A 15050-nucleotide genomic window follows, 5' to 3' on the forward strand; every position below is an offset into this window, starting at 1 on the left:
TATATATATATATATATATATAGTACAGTAGAGTCTCACTTATCCAACGTAAACGGGCCGGCAGAACGTTGGATAAGCAAATATGTTGGATAATAAGGAGAGATTAAGGAAAAGCCTATTAAACATTAAATTAGGATATGATTTTACAAATGAAGCACCAAAACAACATGTTTTACAACAAATTTGACAGAAAAAGTAGTTCAATACACAGTAATGCTATGTAGTTGTATTTACGAATTTAGCACCAAAATATCACGATGTATTGAAAACATTGACTACAAAAATGCGTTGGATAATCCAGAACGTTGGATAAGCGAGTGTTGGATAAGTGAGACTCTACTGTAGTACAATATAGTAATTTAATGCTCATATTGTGCTATGCTAATAATACTGTATATACTCGAGTATAAGCCTAGTTTTTCAGCCCTTTTTTAGGACTGAAAAAAAACCTCGGCTTATACTCAGGTGAGGGTCCTAGTGGACTTATATTCAGGTCGACTTATACTCAAGTATATATGATATATTTATTATTTTTCTCTATTATTACTGGTATTGTTACATTTATTATTTTAATCTATTATTATTGTTACATTTATTATTTTACTCTATTAATTATTATTATTACATTTATTATTATTTTACTCTATTATTGTTGTTACTATTGTTATTATTGTTATTATTTTACTCTTTTATTGTTGAACTCAGGGCCTCTCCCATCCCAAATTGATCTCCAACGAATTTGCAGCACTTTATTCTGTTATCTTGAGTTTACAACTTTTATAATGTGCACTTTACTTAGTCTATTATCATAACCTCGCTGTTTTTAATTCCATGTTTTATTAAGTGTGTTTTTTATTTCTATAGGCTAATGTTTAACATTTTATAATTTGTGTATGTTTTTTGTTTATTGATGTATCGTATATTGAATATTGTTATTGTTTTTATTCTCTGTAAGCCGCCCCGAGTCCCCTTCTGGGAGATGGAGGTGGGGTATAAATACACATTATTATTATTATTATTATTATTATTATTATTATTATTATTATTAATAATAATAATAATAAATACTTTTATTTATTTATTTATTTACAGTATTTATATTTCGCCCTTCTCACCCCGAAGAGAACTCAGGGCGGATCACATTATGTACATATAGGGCAAACATTCAATGCCCATTTACATTTATTTTACTCTATTTTTATTATTAATAATACATTTATTATTTTACTCTATTATTACATTTATTATTTTACTGCATTTATTATTATTATTATTACATTTATTATTTTCACTATTATTATTAAAAGGATACATAAGCACATTTACATTGAAGAAAATGAAAATAATCATTTAATCAGAGTTGAACAGTCATATCTTAAATTACAGTTTGATGTAAAGTTTCAAAAACATTTAAACTACTGATCCCTCAATGAATGTAATTTTATTGGAATCTTGGCTTATACTGGAGTCAATGTTTTCCCAGTTTTTTGTGGTAAAATTAGGTGCCTCGGCTTATATTCGGATTGGCTTATACTCAAGTATATACGGTATATTGTATGTTCATTTGATTTGTAAGCCACTCTGGGTCCCCTTCGGGGTGAGAAGAGCGGGATATAAATGTAGTAAATAAATAAACAAATAAACAATAATGTAATAATAATTATTATTATATTAAATAATAATAATAATAATAATAATAATAATAATAATAATAATAATAATAATAATAATAATAAATATTTATTAATGTCCTGATATCCAAACCCCTCTTCCAGCTCTTTGCCCGAACGTGGTCAACCAGCGACACCTGAGCACCCTCAAGTACCTGATCTACAAGAGGTTTAGGGAGGTGAGTAGGAACATCTGTCTGTCTGTCACTCTCTGTCTGTTTCATTTCGATGCCCAGAAGGAGGCTTTAACCCCCTTCCGTTGCATTTCCTTTCCCAGAAAACCATGACGGAAGAGAACTGGACTGACCACGTCCAGGTGAGTTTTGGAATACGTCGCGTTTTCTGGGGCCCATAAGGAAAAGCCTGTTCCGTTTCCAAATCACGCCGTCATGGCTTAATAGGGTTGGGCTGGATGGCCTTTAGAGGTCCCTTCCGACTCTAAGGTTCCTTTGCTCCATCCCTGGGAAGCCCTGTCCTTGCTCCGGGGAGGATTTCCTCTCTCCGTCTCGCTCGGCCTGGGAACCCAGAGCGTGGGACGGTTGCCGGCCTGGAACAGGAACACGGCCACCACTTGCAAAGGAAGCTCTGCCTCAGGAATGAGCCAGGGTGGGAGTTTCCCCGCTTGGGTTTCACCCACAACAGCCGGAACAGAACTTGCCTGCATTCGTATATATATCTCCCTTGATTTCTGGAGATGTTTCAGTAGTAGCTGGATGGCCATCTGTTGGGAGGGCTTGGATGGTGCCTTCCTGCAGGCTGGATGGGGTCACCCCTTGGGGTCTCCTCTGCCTCTAGGACCATATGATCTATCTATCATATCTCCCTCTCAATCATTATCTATGGTTGGATGTCCATCTGTCAGGAGGGCTTGCATAGTGCCTGAATGGGGTGTGACTGGATGGTCTTTAGAACTCCCAGGTCTACAATGTTATTATATTTATATCATAATATAGCGGTGTGTGTGTGTGTGTGCATGTATATATATGGTGAGTATATATATGTGTGAGAGTGTGTGTGGATGTTTATATATATGGTGTGTTTATATATATCTGTGTGTGTGTGCATGCATGTATATGTATATGTGTGTATGTGTATGTATGTATGTATATATATATATATATATATATATGATGTGCATATATGTGTTTGCGTGTGAGTGTGTATGTTTTTATATATATATATATATATATATATATATATATATATATATATATATGGTGTATATGTGTATGGTGTGTATATATGTGTTTGCGTGTGCATGCATATATATATATATATACTAGCTTTGCCCGGCCACGCATTGCTGTGACTTATGGGAATCCTTTGTTGGCCAGGTGAAATAGCAGTGAATAGCCTTGCAGTCTCAAAGCCTGGCCGTTTTCTGGAGTAGCTGGAGCTTTTTGTTGTATGAATGTAGAGGCATGGATGAGGGGTTATGCTGCCAAGTTTAGTGTTTCTGGGATGTGTAGTTTTGTTGTTTTGTCCTAGGCCGAAATTTCATTACCCTTTTATATATATAGATAATAATAATAATAATAATAATAATTTTATTCTTATATCCCGCCCCATCTCCCCGGAGGGACTCGGGGCGGCTTACATGGGGCCATGCCCAGACATGACAGCACAATGGTGCATGTGTGTGCATGCATGTATGTGTATATATGTGTATGGTGTGTATATATGTGTTTGCGTGTGCATGCATATATATATATATATATATATATGGTGTATATGTGTGTGTATGCATGTTATGTGTATATATGTGTGTGTGTATATATATATGGTGTATATGTGTGTGTGCATGCATGTACAGCGTGTTTGAAAAAGAACTCCCTAGTTTTAATGTGTTTATACTTAAAACTAGGGAGATCTTTTTCAAACACCCTGTATGTATATGTGTGTGTGTGTATAGTGTGTATATGTGTGTGTGTGTGTGGGGGGGGGGGGGGAATGTATAATCTATGGCTGGATGGCCATCTGTTGGTAGGGCTTGAATTGTGCCTTCCTGCTTGGCATGCATTGAATAAGCCTTGGTGGGTACTTCCAATTCTTTGATCCTTTGATATTATATACACACATGTGCATATATTTATTTATTATTTATTGCAGCATTTGTATCCCGCCCTTCTCACCCAAGAGGGGATTCAGGGCGGCTTACAATAAAAGCACATATATAAAAATAATACAGTACATTGCAACATACGCATGTACACACACATATATACACATACATATGTCCTTGCTGCTGCTGCCGCCGCCATATTTGCCCCCCGAAGGAGCCCGTGCGTGTGCGGACGCAGCCTTGTGCAGCAGAGGAATGCTGCCTCGGTGGCGGTTGGGCCTCATTCCTGAGATGCTTTCGGCACCTGCGCAGGTGAGAGGCACTCCTCTTGGGAGGGGCCAGGCGGGGGTCACATTCTCCCCAAGGCCCCAAACCTATATCTATCATATCCATCTCGATATGTATATACCGTATATACTCGAGTATAAGCCTAGTTTTTCAGCCCTTTTTTTAAGACTGAAAAAGCCCCCCTCGGCTTATACTCGGGTGAGGGTCCTGGTTGACTTATATTAGGGTCACCTTATACTCAAGAATATATGGTACATTTATTATTTTTCTATATTATTATTGGTATTATTACAATTATTATTGTACTCTATTATTGTTGCTACTATTGTTGCTACTATTACATTTATTTTACTCTATTATTATTATTATGACATTTGTTATTTTACTCTGATCTTATTATTATTATTGCATTTATTATTTTACTCTATTATTACAGTAGAGTCCCACTTATCCAACACTCGCTTATCCAACATTCTGGATTATCCAACACATTTTTTTAGTCAGTGTTTTCAATACATCGTGATATTTTTGTGCTAAATTCGTAAATACAGTAATTGCAACATAACATGACTGCGTATTGAACTACTTTTTCTGTCAAATTTGTTGTGTAACATGATGTTTTGGTGTTTAATTTGTAAAATCATAAGCTAATTTGATGTTTATAGGCTTTTCCTTGATTCCCTCCTTATTATCCAAGATATTCACTTATCCTGCCGGCCTGTTTATGCTGGATAAGTGAGACTCTACTGTATATTGAGAATCGTATATTATCTGCTTAGAACTGGATTATATTCTAAGTAAACATATTTTTTATCCAACATCCTGCTGGCCCGTTTATGTTGGATAAGTGAGACTCTACTGTATTATTCTTGCATTTATTATTTTACTCTATTTATTATTACTTGTATTATTTTCCTGTATTTAATATTAGTATTATTACATGTATTATTTTACTCTATTATTATTATTAAAAGGATACATAATCACATTTACATTGAAGAAGATGAGAATAATGATTGGATCAGAGTTGGACAACCTTATCTTAAATTTGAGCTTTATGTAAATATTCAAAAAAATTTAACCTACTGATGCCTCAATTAATGTAATTTTATTGGTATCTATTTTTATTTCTGAAATTTACTGGAGTCAATGTTTGCCCAAATTTTTTGTAGTCAAATTAGGTGCCTCGGCTTATATTCTGGTCGGCTTATACTCGAGTATATACGGTAATAGATGTAGGATCCTTGAGTTGGAAGGGATCCAGTCCTTCCCGACAGATGGCCATCCAGCCTCTGCTTCCCAGAGAGGGAAGGTGGCTCTACTGTACTCCCAGGAAGCAAGTACAGTCTAGAATCGCATTGGCTTTTTGAGCTGCTGCATCACACTGTTGGCTCATGTTCAATCACTTTCTCATGGGATACTTTGGAGTGGGACCCTCCCCAATCCTCCTCCTTCTGGGGAGGGTTGTGCAAGGCCTGTGCAGGTGTTTTCACAGCCAAGGGAGCCCCGGGCGGGCGAGGCATGCCGGCTTTCGCTTTTCCCGCAGCGGAGGAATCCCGCCCGACCGGCCCCTTGTTCTCCTTGCTCTTTCACACTGGGCTGCGCTGCTCAGGAAAGAAGAGGCCGGAGCAATGACTCCGGGCCCCAGTTCCATCCTTGCCAGCTTTGGGGCCCCGTGGACCCCCAAGGAGCCCCTTCCCAGGAATGCCAGGGGGTCAACATATAGGGCAGAATGGGGGGCAAAGGGATGGCAGCCAGCAGGCATTCCTCTAATTGTGGGGCAGGACTTTCAATCTCAATCAAGAGGTCAAAGGGGATGACAACAACAACAACAACAACAACAACAACAACAACACCTATTGAAGGGATGAGCAGGATTTGGCCTGTTCCACATAACAAAAATAACAATAATAATATCTTTATTTATTTATTTATTTATTTATTTACAGCATTTATATTCCGCCCTTCTCACCCCGAAGGGGACTCAGGGTGGATCACATTACACATATAAGGCAAACATTCAATGCCTTTTAACATAGAACAAAGACAAGACTAACATAGTCTCCGAGCGGGCCTCGAACTCATGACCTCCTGGTCAGAGTGATTCATTGCAGTTGGTTGCAGCTGGCTTGCTCTCCAGCCTGCGCCACAGCCCAGGCCCATATGAGAGATGAGTGGCCCTATAACAAGGATTTGGCATGTTCCACTTCATAATAATAATAGTATTTATTTATTTATTTATTTCCATCATTTCTATCCCGCCCTTCTCACCCGAAGGGACTCAGGGTGGCTTACAAAACTGGCTGGTGGTTCCGGTGGTGATGGGCACACTGGGTGCCATGCCAAAAGATCTCAGCCGGCATTTGGAAACAATAGACATTGACAAAATTACGATCTGCCAACTGCAAAAGGCCACCTTACTGGGATCTGCGTGCATCGTCCGAAAATACATCACACAGTCCTAGACACTTGGGAAGTGTTCGACTTGTGATTTTATGAAACAAAATCCAGCATATACATCTTGTTTGCTGTGTCATACTATGGCTTTGTGTCAATAATAATAATAATAATAATAATAATAATAATAATAATACCACCTATTGATGGGATGAGTGGCCTTATAACCAGGATTTGGCCTGTTCCACATAACAACAACAACAATAATATCTGTACCCATTAGAGAGATGAGTGGCCCTATAAGCAGGAGTTGTCCTGTTCCACTTCATAATAATAATAATAATAATAATAATAATAATAATAATAATAATAATAACAACAACACACCAGACATCACAGTTGTGGAAAAGAAAAATGTTTGGATCATTGATGTCGCCATCCCAGGTGACAGTCGCATTGATGAAAAACAACAGGAAAAACTCATCCGCTATCAGGACCTCAAGATTGAACTTCAAAGACTCTGGCAGAAACCAGTGCAGGTGGTCCCGGTGGTGATGGGCACATTGGGTGCCGTGCCAAAAGATCTCAGCCGGCATTTGGAAACAACAGACATTGACAAAATTACAATCTGCTAACTGCAAAAGGCCACCCGAATGGGATCTGTGTGCATCGTCCAAAAATACACCACCCAATCTTAGACACTTGGGAAGTGTTCGACTTGTGATTTTATGAAACAAAATCCAGCATATCTATCTTGTTTGCTATGTCATACAATAAAATAATAATAATAATTGGGTGCCGTGCCAAAAGATCTCAGCCGGCATTTGGAAACAATAGACATTGACAAAATTACGATCTGCCAACTGCAAAAGGCCACCCGAACGGGATCTGCGCGCATCATCCGAAAATACATCACACAGTCCTAGACACTTGGGAAGTGTTCGACTTGTGATTTTGTGATACGAAATCCAGCATGTCTATCTTGTTTGCTGTGTCTTAATATAATAATAATAATAATAATAATAATAATAATAATAATAATAATAATAATAATAATACATCACACAGTCCTAGACACTTGGGAAGTGTTCGACTTGTGATTTTGTGATACGAAATCCAGCATGTCTATCTTGTTTGCTGTGTCTTAATATAATAATAATAATAATAATAATAATAATAATAATAATACATCACACAGTCCTAGACACTTGGGAAGTGTTCGACTTGTGGTTTTGTGATACGAAATCCAGCATGTCTATCTTGTTTGCTGTGTCATAATAAAATAATAATAATAATAATAATAATAATAATAATAATAATAATAATAATAATACATCACACAGTCCTAGACACTTGGGAAGTGTTCGACTTGTGGTTTTGTGATACGAAATCCAGCATGTCTATCTTGTTTGCTGTGTCTTAATATAATAATAATAATAATAATAATAATAATAATAATAATAATAATAATAATAATACATCACACAGTCCTAGACACTTGGGAAGGGTTCGACTTGTGATTTTGTGATACGAAATCCAGCATGTCTATCTTGTTTGCTGTGTCTTAATATAATAATAATAATAATAATAATAATAATAATAATAATAATAATAATAATAATACATCACACAGTCCTAGACACTTGGGAAGTGTTCGACTTGTGATTTTGTGATACGAAATCCAGCATGTCTATCTTGTTTGCTGTGTCATAATAAAATAATAATAATAATAATAATAATAATAATAATAATACATCACACAGTCCTAGACACTTGGGAAGGGTTCGACTTGTGGTTTTGTGATACGAAATCCAGCATGTCTATCTTGTTTGCTGTGTCATAATAAAATAATAATAATAATAATAATAATAATAATAATAATAATAATAATAATAATACATCACACAGTCCTAGACACTTGGGAAGGGTTCGACTTGTGATTTTGTGATACGAAATCCAGCATGTCTATCTTGTTTGCTGTGTCTTAATATAATAATAATAATAATAATAATAATAATAATAATAATAATAATAATAATACATCACACAGTCCTAGACACTTGGGAAGTGTTCGACTTGTGGTTTTGTGATACGAAATCCAGCATGTCTATCTTGTTTGCTGTGTCTTAATATAATAATAATAATAATAATAATAATAATAATAATAATAATAATACATCACACAGTCCTAGACACTTGGGAAGGGTTCGACTTGTGATTTTGTGATACGAAATCCAGCATGTCTATCTTGTTTGCTGTGTCATAATAAAATAATAATAATAATAATAATAATAATAATGATAATAATAATAATAATACATCACACAGTCCTAGACACTTGGGAAGTGTTCGACTTGTGATTTTGTGATACGAAATCCAGCATATCTATCTTGTTTGCTGTGTCTTAATATAATAATAATAATAATAATAATAATAATAATAATAATAATAATAATACATCACACAGTCCTAGACACTTGGGAAGTGTTCGACTTGTGGTTTTGTGATACGAAATCCAGCATGTCTATCTTGTTTGCTGTGTCATAATAAAATAATAATAATAATAATAATAATAATACATCACACAGTCCTAGACACTTGGGAAGTGTTCGACTTGTGGTTTTGTGATACGAAATCCAGCATGTCTATCTTGTTTGCTGTGTCTTAATATAATAATAATAATAATAATAATAATAATAATAATAATAATAATAATAATACAGTAGAGTCTCACTTATCCAACATAAACGGGCCGGCAGAACGTTGGATAAGCAAATATGTTGGATAATAAGGAGAGATTAAGGAGAAGCCTATTAAACATCAAATTAGGTTATGATTTTACAAATTAAGCACCAAAACATGTTATACAATAAATTTGACAAAAAAAGTAGTTCAATATGCAGTAATGCTACGTAGTAATCACTCTATTTATGAATTTAGCACCAAAATATCACGATGTATTGAAAACATTGACTACAAAAATGCGTTGGATAATCCAGAACATTGGATAAGCGAATGTTGGATCTGCACGCATCATCCTAAAATATATCACACAGTCCTAGACACTTGGGAATTGTTCGACTTGTGATTTTGTGATACGAAATCCAGCATGTCTATCTTGTTTGCTGTGTCATAATAAAATAATTAATAATAATAATAATAATAATAATAATAATAATAATACATCACACAGTCCTAGACACTTGGGAAGTGTTCGACTTGTGATTTTGTGATACGAAATCCAGCATGTCTATCTTGTTTGCTGTGTCATAATAAAATAATAATAATAATAATAATAATAATAATAATAATAATAATAATAATAATACATCACACAGTCCTAGACACTTGGGAAGTGTTCGACTTGTGGTTTTGTGATACGAAATCCAGCATGTCTATCTTGTTTGCTGTGTCTTAATATAATAATAATAATAATAATAATAATAATAATAATAATAATAATAATACATCACACAGTCCTAGACACTTGGGAAGTGTTCGACTTGTGATTTTGTGATACGAAATCCAGCATGTCTATCTTGTTTGCTGTGTCTTAATATAATAATAATAATAATAATAATAATAATAATAATAATAATAATAATAATAATACATCACACAGTCCTAGACACTTGGGAAGTGTTCGACTTGTGATTTTGTGATACGAAATCCAGCATGTCTATCTTGTTTGCTGTGTCATAATAAAATAATAATAATAATAATAATAATAATAATAATAATACATCACACAGTCCTAGACACTTGGGAAGTGTTCGACTTGTGGTTTTGTGATACGAAATCCAGCATGTCTATCTTGTTTGCTGTGTCATAATAAAATAATAATAATAATAATAATAATACATCACACAGTCCTAGACACTTGGGAAGTGTTCGACTTGTGATTTTGTGATACGAAATCCAGCATGTCTATCTTGTTTGCTGTGTCATAATAAAATAATAATAATAATAATAATAATAATAATAATAATAATAATAATAATAATACATCACACAGTCCTAGACACTTGGGAAGTGTTCGACTTGTGATTTTGTGATACGAAATCCAGCATGTCTATCTTGTTTGCTGTGTCATAATAAAATAATAATAATAATAATAATAATAATAATAATACATCACACAGTCCTAGACACTTGGGAAGTGTTCGACTTGTGATTTTGTGATACGAAATCCAGCATGTCTATCTTGTTTGCTGTGTCATAATAAAATAATAATAATAATAATAATAATAATAATAATAATAATAATAATACATCACACAGTCCTAGACACTTGGGAAGTGTTCGACTTGTGATTTTGTGATACGAAATCCAGCATGTCTATCTTGTTTGCTGTGTCTTAATATAATAATAATAATAATAATAATAATAATAATAATAATAATAATACATCACACAGTCCTAGACACTTGGGAAGTGTTCGACTTGTGATTTTGTGATACGGAATCCAGCATGTCTATCTTGTTTGCTGTGTCATAAAATAATAATAATAATAATAATAATAATAATAATAATAATACATCACACAGTCCTAGACACTTGGGAAGTGTTCGACTTGTGATTTTGTGATACGAAATCCAGCATGTCTATCTTGTTTGCTGTGTCTTAATATAATAATAATAATAATAATAATAATAATAATAATAATAATACATCACACAGTCCTAGACACTTGGGAAGTGTTCGACTTGTGGTTTTGTGATACGAAATCCAGCATGTCTATCTTGTTTGCTGTGTCATAATAAAATAATAATAATAATAATAATAATAATAATAATAATAATAATAATAATACATCACACAGTCCTAGACACTTGGGAAGTGTTCGACTTGTGATTTTGTGATACGAAATCCAGCATGTCTATCTTGTTTGCTGTGTCATAATATAATAATAATAATAATAATAATAATAATAATAATAATAATAATACATCACACAGTCCTAGACACTTGGGAAGTGTTCGACTTGTGGTTTTGTGATACGAAATCCAGCATGTCTATCTTGTTTGCTGTGTCATAATATAATAATAATAATAATAATAATAATAATAATTTAGCAGCAGCAACAACACTAACATCTGTACCCATTGGAGGGATGGGTGGCCCTATAAGCAGGAGTCAGCCTGGGAGCCAACGATGGGGAGGCTTTAGTTATAAGGGAGTCTTCCTCGCTGAGTTGTCCCGAGAGTGACCCGCTTCCCTTTTGCTTTGCAGGTCACTGTGCAGGGGAACCGGTGGCTGCAGGAGCAGCTGGTCCATCTCCTGGTCCACCACGGAGGGCTCCAGGCGGCCGCCCGGTGGGGCCTGCACTACGGCCTCCCCAAGGAGAGCCTCCCTCGCAGCGTCCCGGAGGAGATGGAGAGGCTCCGGCAGCAGGAGAGGTAGGGACGGCCTTGCCGGGATCCCTTCCCTTGGATCATTCAATCACGGAGTTGGGAGAGAGAACCAGCCAGCTTAGACCTAGACCTATGGTTGTGTTTATTTTAAGGTGTTTTAAGTACCGTATATACTCGAGTATAAGCCGACCCGAATATAAGCACCTAATTTTACCACAAAAAAACTGGGAAAACATTGACTCCAGTATAAGCCGAGATACCAATAAAATTGCATTAATTGCGGCCTCAGTAGTTTAAATGTTTTTGAAACTTTACATCAAACTGTAATTTAAGATATGACTGTTCAACTCCGATTAAATCATGATTTTCACCTTCTTCAATGTCAATGTGCTTATGTATCCTTTTAATAATAATAGAGTGAAAATAATAAATGTAATAATAATAATAATAACAATAAATCCAGTAAAATAATAAATGAATATAAGCCGAGGCACCTAATTTTACCACATAAAAACTGGGAAAACATTGACTCCAGTATAAGCCGAGATACCAATAAAATTGCATTAATTGCGGCCTCAGTAGTTTAAATGTTTTTGAAACTTTACATCAAACTGTAATTTAAGATATGACTGTTCAACTCCGATTAAATCATGATTTTCACCTTCTTCAATGTCAATGTGCTTATGTATCCTTTTAATAATAATAGAGTGAAAATAATAAATGTAATAATAATAATAATAACAATAAATCCAGTAAAATAATAAATGAATATAAGCCGAGGCACCTAATTTTACCACATAAAAACTGGGAAAACATTGACTCCAGTATAAGCCGAGATACCAATAAAATTGCATTAATTGCGGCCTCAGTAGTTTAAATGTTTTTGAAACTTTACATCAAACTGTAATTTAAGATATGACTGTTCAACTCCGATTAAATCATGATTTTCACCTTCTTCAATGTCAATGTGCTTATGTATCCTTTTAATAATAATAGAGTGAAAATAATAAATGTAATAATAATAATAATAACAATAAATCCAGTAAAATAATAAATGAATATAAGCCGAGGCACCTAATTTTACCACATAAAAACTGGGAAAACATTGACTCCAGTATAAGCCGAGATACCAATAAAATTGCATTAATTGCGGCCTCAGTAGTTTAAATGTTTTTGAAACTTTACATCAAACTGTAATTTAAGATATGACTGTTCAACTCCGATTAAATCATGATTTTCACCTTCTTCAATGTCAATGTGCTTATGTATCCTTTTAATAATAATAGAGTGAAAATAATAAATGTAATAATAATAATAATAACAATAAATCCAGTAAAATAATAAATGAATATAAGCCGAGGCACCTAATTTTACCACATAAAAACTGGGAAAACATTGACTCCAGTATAAGCCGAGATACCAATAAAATTGCATTAATTGCGGCCTCAGTAGTTTAAATGTTTTTGAAACTTTACATCAAACTGTAATTTAAGATATGACTGTTCAACTCCGATTAAATCATGATTTTCACCTTCTTCAATGTCAATGTGCTTATGTATCCTTTTAATAATAATAGAGTGAAAATAATAAATGTAATAATAATAATAATAACAATAAATCCAGTAAAATAATAAATGAATATAAGCCGAGGCACCTAATTTTACCACATAAAAACTGGGAAAACATTGACTCCAGTATAAGCCAAGAGTGGTACATTTCAGAAATAAAAACAAATACCAATAAAATTACATTAAAGGTAAAGACCTGGCTTTGCGAACAAGCGTTTAATGAATGAATTATAATGGCTTTAACTCGGTCCGGACTAAGGTTTACGTGCAAGGTTTATGTGGACGAATGGATTAAGTATTTTATTATACTGTTTTAAATGTATTTATGGGATTGTTTTAAATTGATTGTTTTATATTGCTATGTTTTATTTTTCTACTGTATTGTGAGCCGCCCTGAGTCCCTTCGGGTGAGAAGGGCGGCATATAAATGATGGAAATAAATAAATAAATAAATACATTAATGGAGGCATCAGTAGGTTAATTGCAGCATTAATTATTATCATGTACTCTGGAACTCAATCGACAGACCCAGTTTTTCGAACTGAACACGCCTTATATATTTATAATGTGTTTTATGAATACCGATGTAAGTTAATAATATTTTTTTAACTGATTTATATTACACTGTATAATTTTTATATATGTGTTTTTTGTAAGCCGCCCTGAGTCCCCTGTTGGGTGAGAAGGGCGGGATATAAATATTGTGATAAATAAATAAATAAATGCTTTTGAATATTTACATAAAGCTCAAATTTAAGATAAGACTGTCCAACTCTGATCAAATCATTATTCTCATCTTCTTCAATGTAAATGTGCTTATGTATCCTTTTAATAATAATAAGAATAGAGTAAAATAATACATGTAATAATAAATAGAGTAAAATAATAAATGCAATATATTAACAAGATCAGAGTGATATAATAAATGTATTAATAATAATAAAAATAGAGTAAAATAAATGTAATAGTAGCAACAATAATAGAGAAAAATAATAAATGTAATAATAATAATAATTAATAGAGTAAAATAATAAATGTAACCATACCAATAATAATAGAGAAAAATAATAAATATACCATATATACTTGAGTATAAGCCAACCTGAATATAAGCCCACCAGGACCCTCACCCGAGTATAAGCCGAGGAGGTTTTTTTTTTCAGTCCTAAAAAAGTGCTGAAAAACTCATACTCGAGTATATACGGTATTATTATTTTTGTTGTTTTTGTTGTTGTTGTTGCCCTATTTCTTCTATTCTAAAACATACTTTTCCCCATAGATACATATCTAAAGCCATTTTGAGAGAAAAAGTATAAGCTGAGGAGGTTCTTGGTTTTATTGTTCTTTTGATTTTGCTTAATGTAGTGTATATTATCTTTTATTGTATTCTTTAATGTGTTATGATTTGTTGTTTTATTTATATTGTGTGATATTGTATTGTTCTGGGCATGGCCCCATGTAAGCCGCCCCGAGTCCCTGTTGGGGAGATGGTGGCGGGGTATAAATAAAGATTATTATTATTATTATTATTATTATTATTATTATTATTATTCTTTTTCAGTCCTAAAAAAGGGCTGAAAAACTGGGTTTATACTCGAGTATATACAGTACTTTATACTATGCAGCTTAGAATCGCATTAGCCTTTTAAGCTGCCGCATCACCCTTTTGGGTCATGTTCCGTTTGCGGTCTGCGAAGACTCCTAAATTCCT

The 15050-nt window shown here is 33.9% G+C and overlaps 1 protein-coding gene across 6 annotated transcripts in view; it reads left to right on the top strand.

Annotated features, from left to right (window-relative positions):
• The window catches only part of exd3 (exonuclease 3'-5' domain containing 3), a 95375-nt gene that overhangs the window by 27923 nt on the left and 52402 nt on the right, over positions 1-15050 (top strand). For all 6 annotated transcript variants that reach the window (XM_062959116.1, XM_062959121.1, XM_062959120.1 and 3 more), the window contains exons 9-11: positions 1776-1849; positions 1948-1986; positions 11650-11816. In XM_062959116.1, the coding sequence (XP_062815186.1) occupies positions 1776-1849; positions 1948-1986; positions 11650-11816 (280 nt within the window). The remainder of the gene's footprint in view (positions 1-1775; positions 1850-1947; positions 1987-11649; positions 11817-15050) is intronic.

Source organism: Anolis carolinensis, unplaced genomic scaffold, assembly GCF_035594765.1.
Source record: "Anolis carolinensis isolate JA03-04 unplaced genomic scaffold, rAnoCar3.1.pri scaffold_7, whole genome shotgun sequence".
Classification (NCBI taxonomy): domain Eukaryota; kingdom Metazoa; phylum Chordata; class Lepidosauria; order Squamata; family Dactyloidae; genus Anolis; species Anolis carolinensis.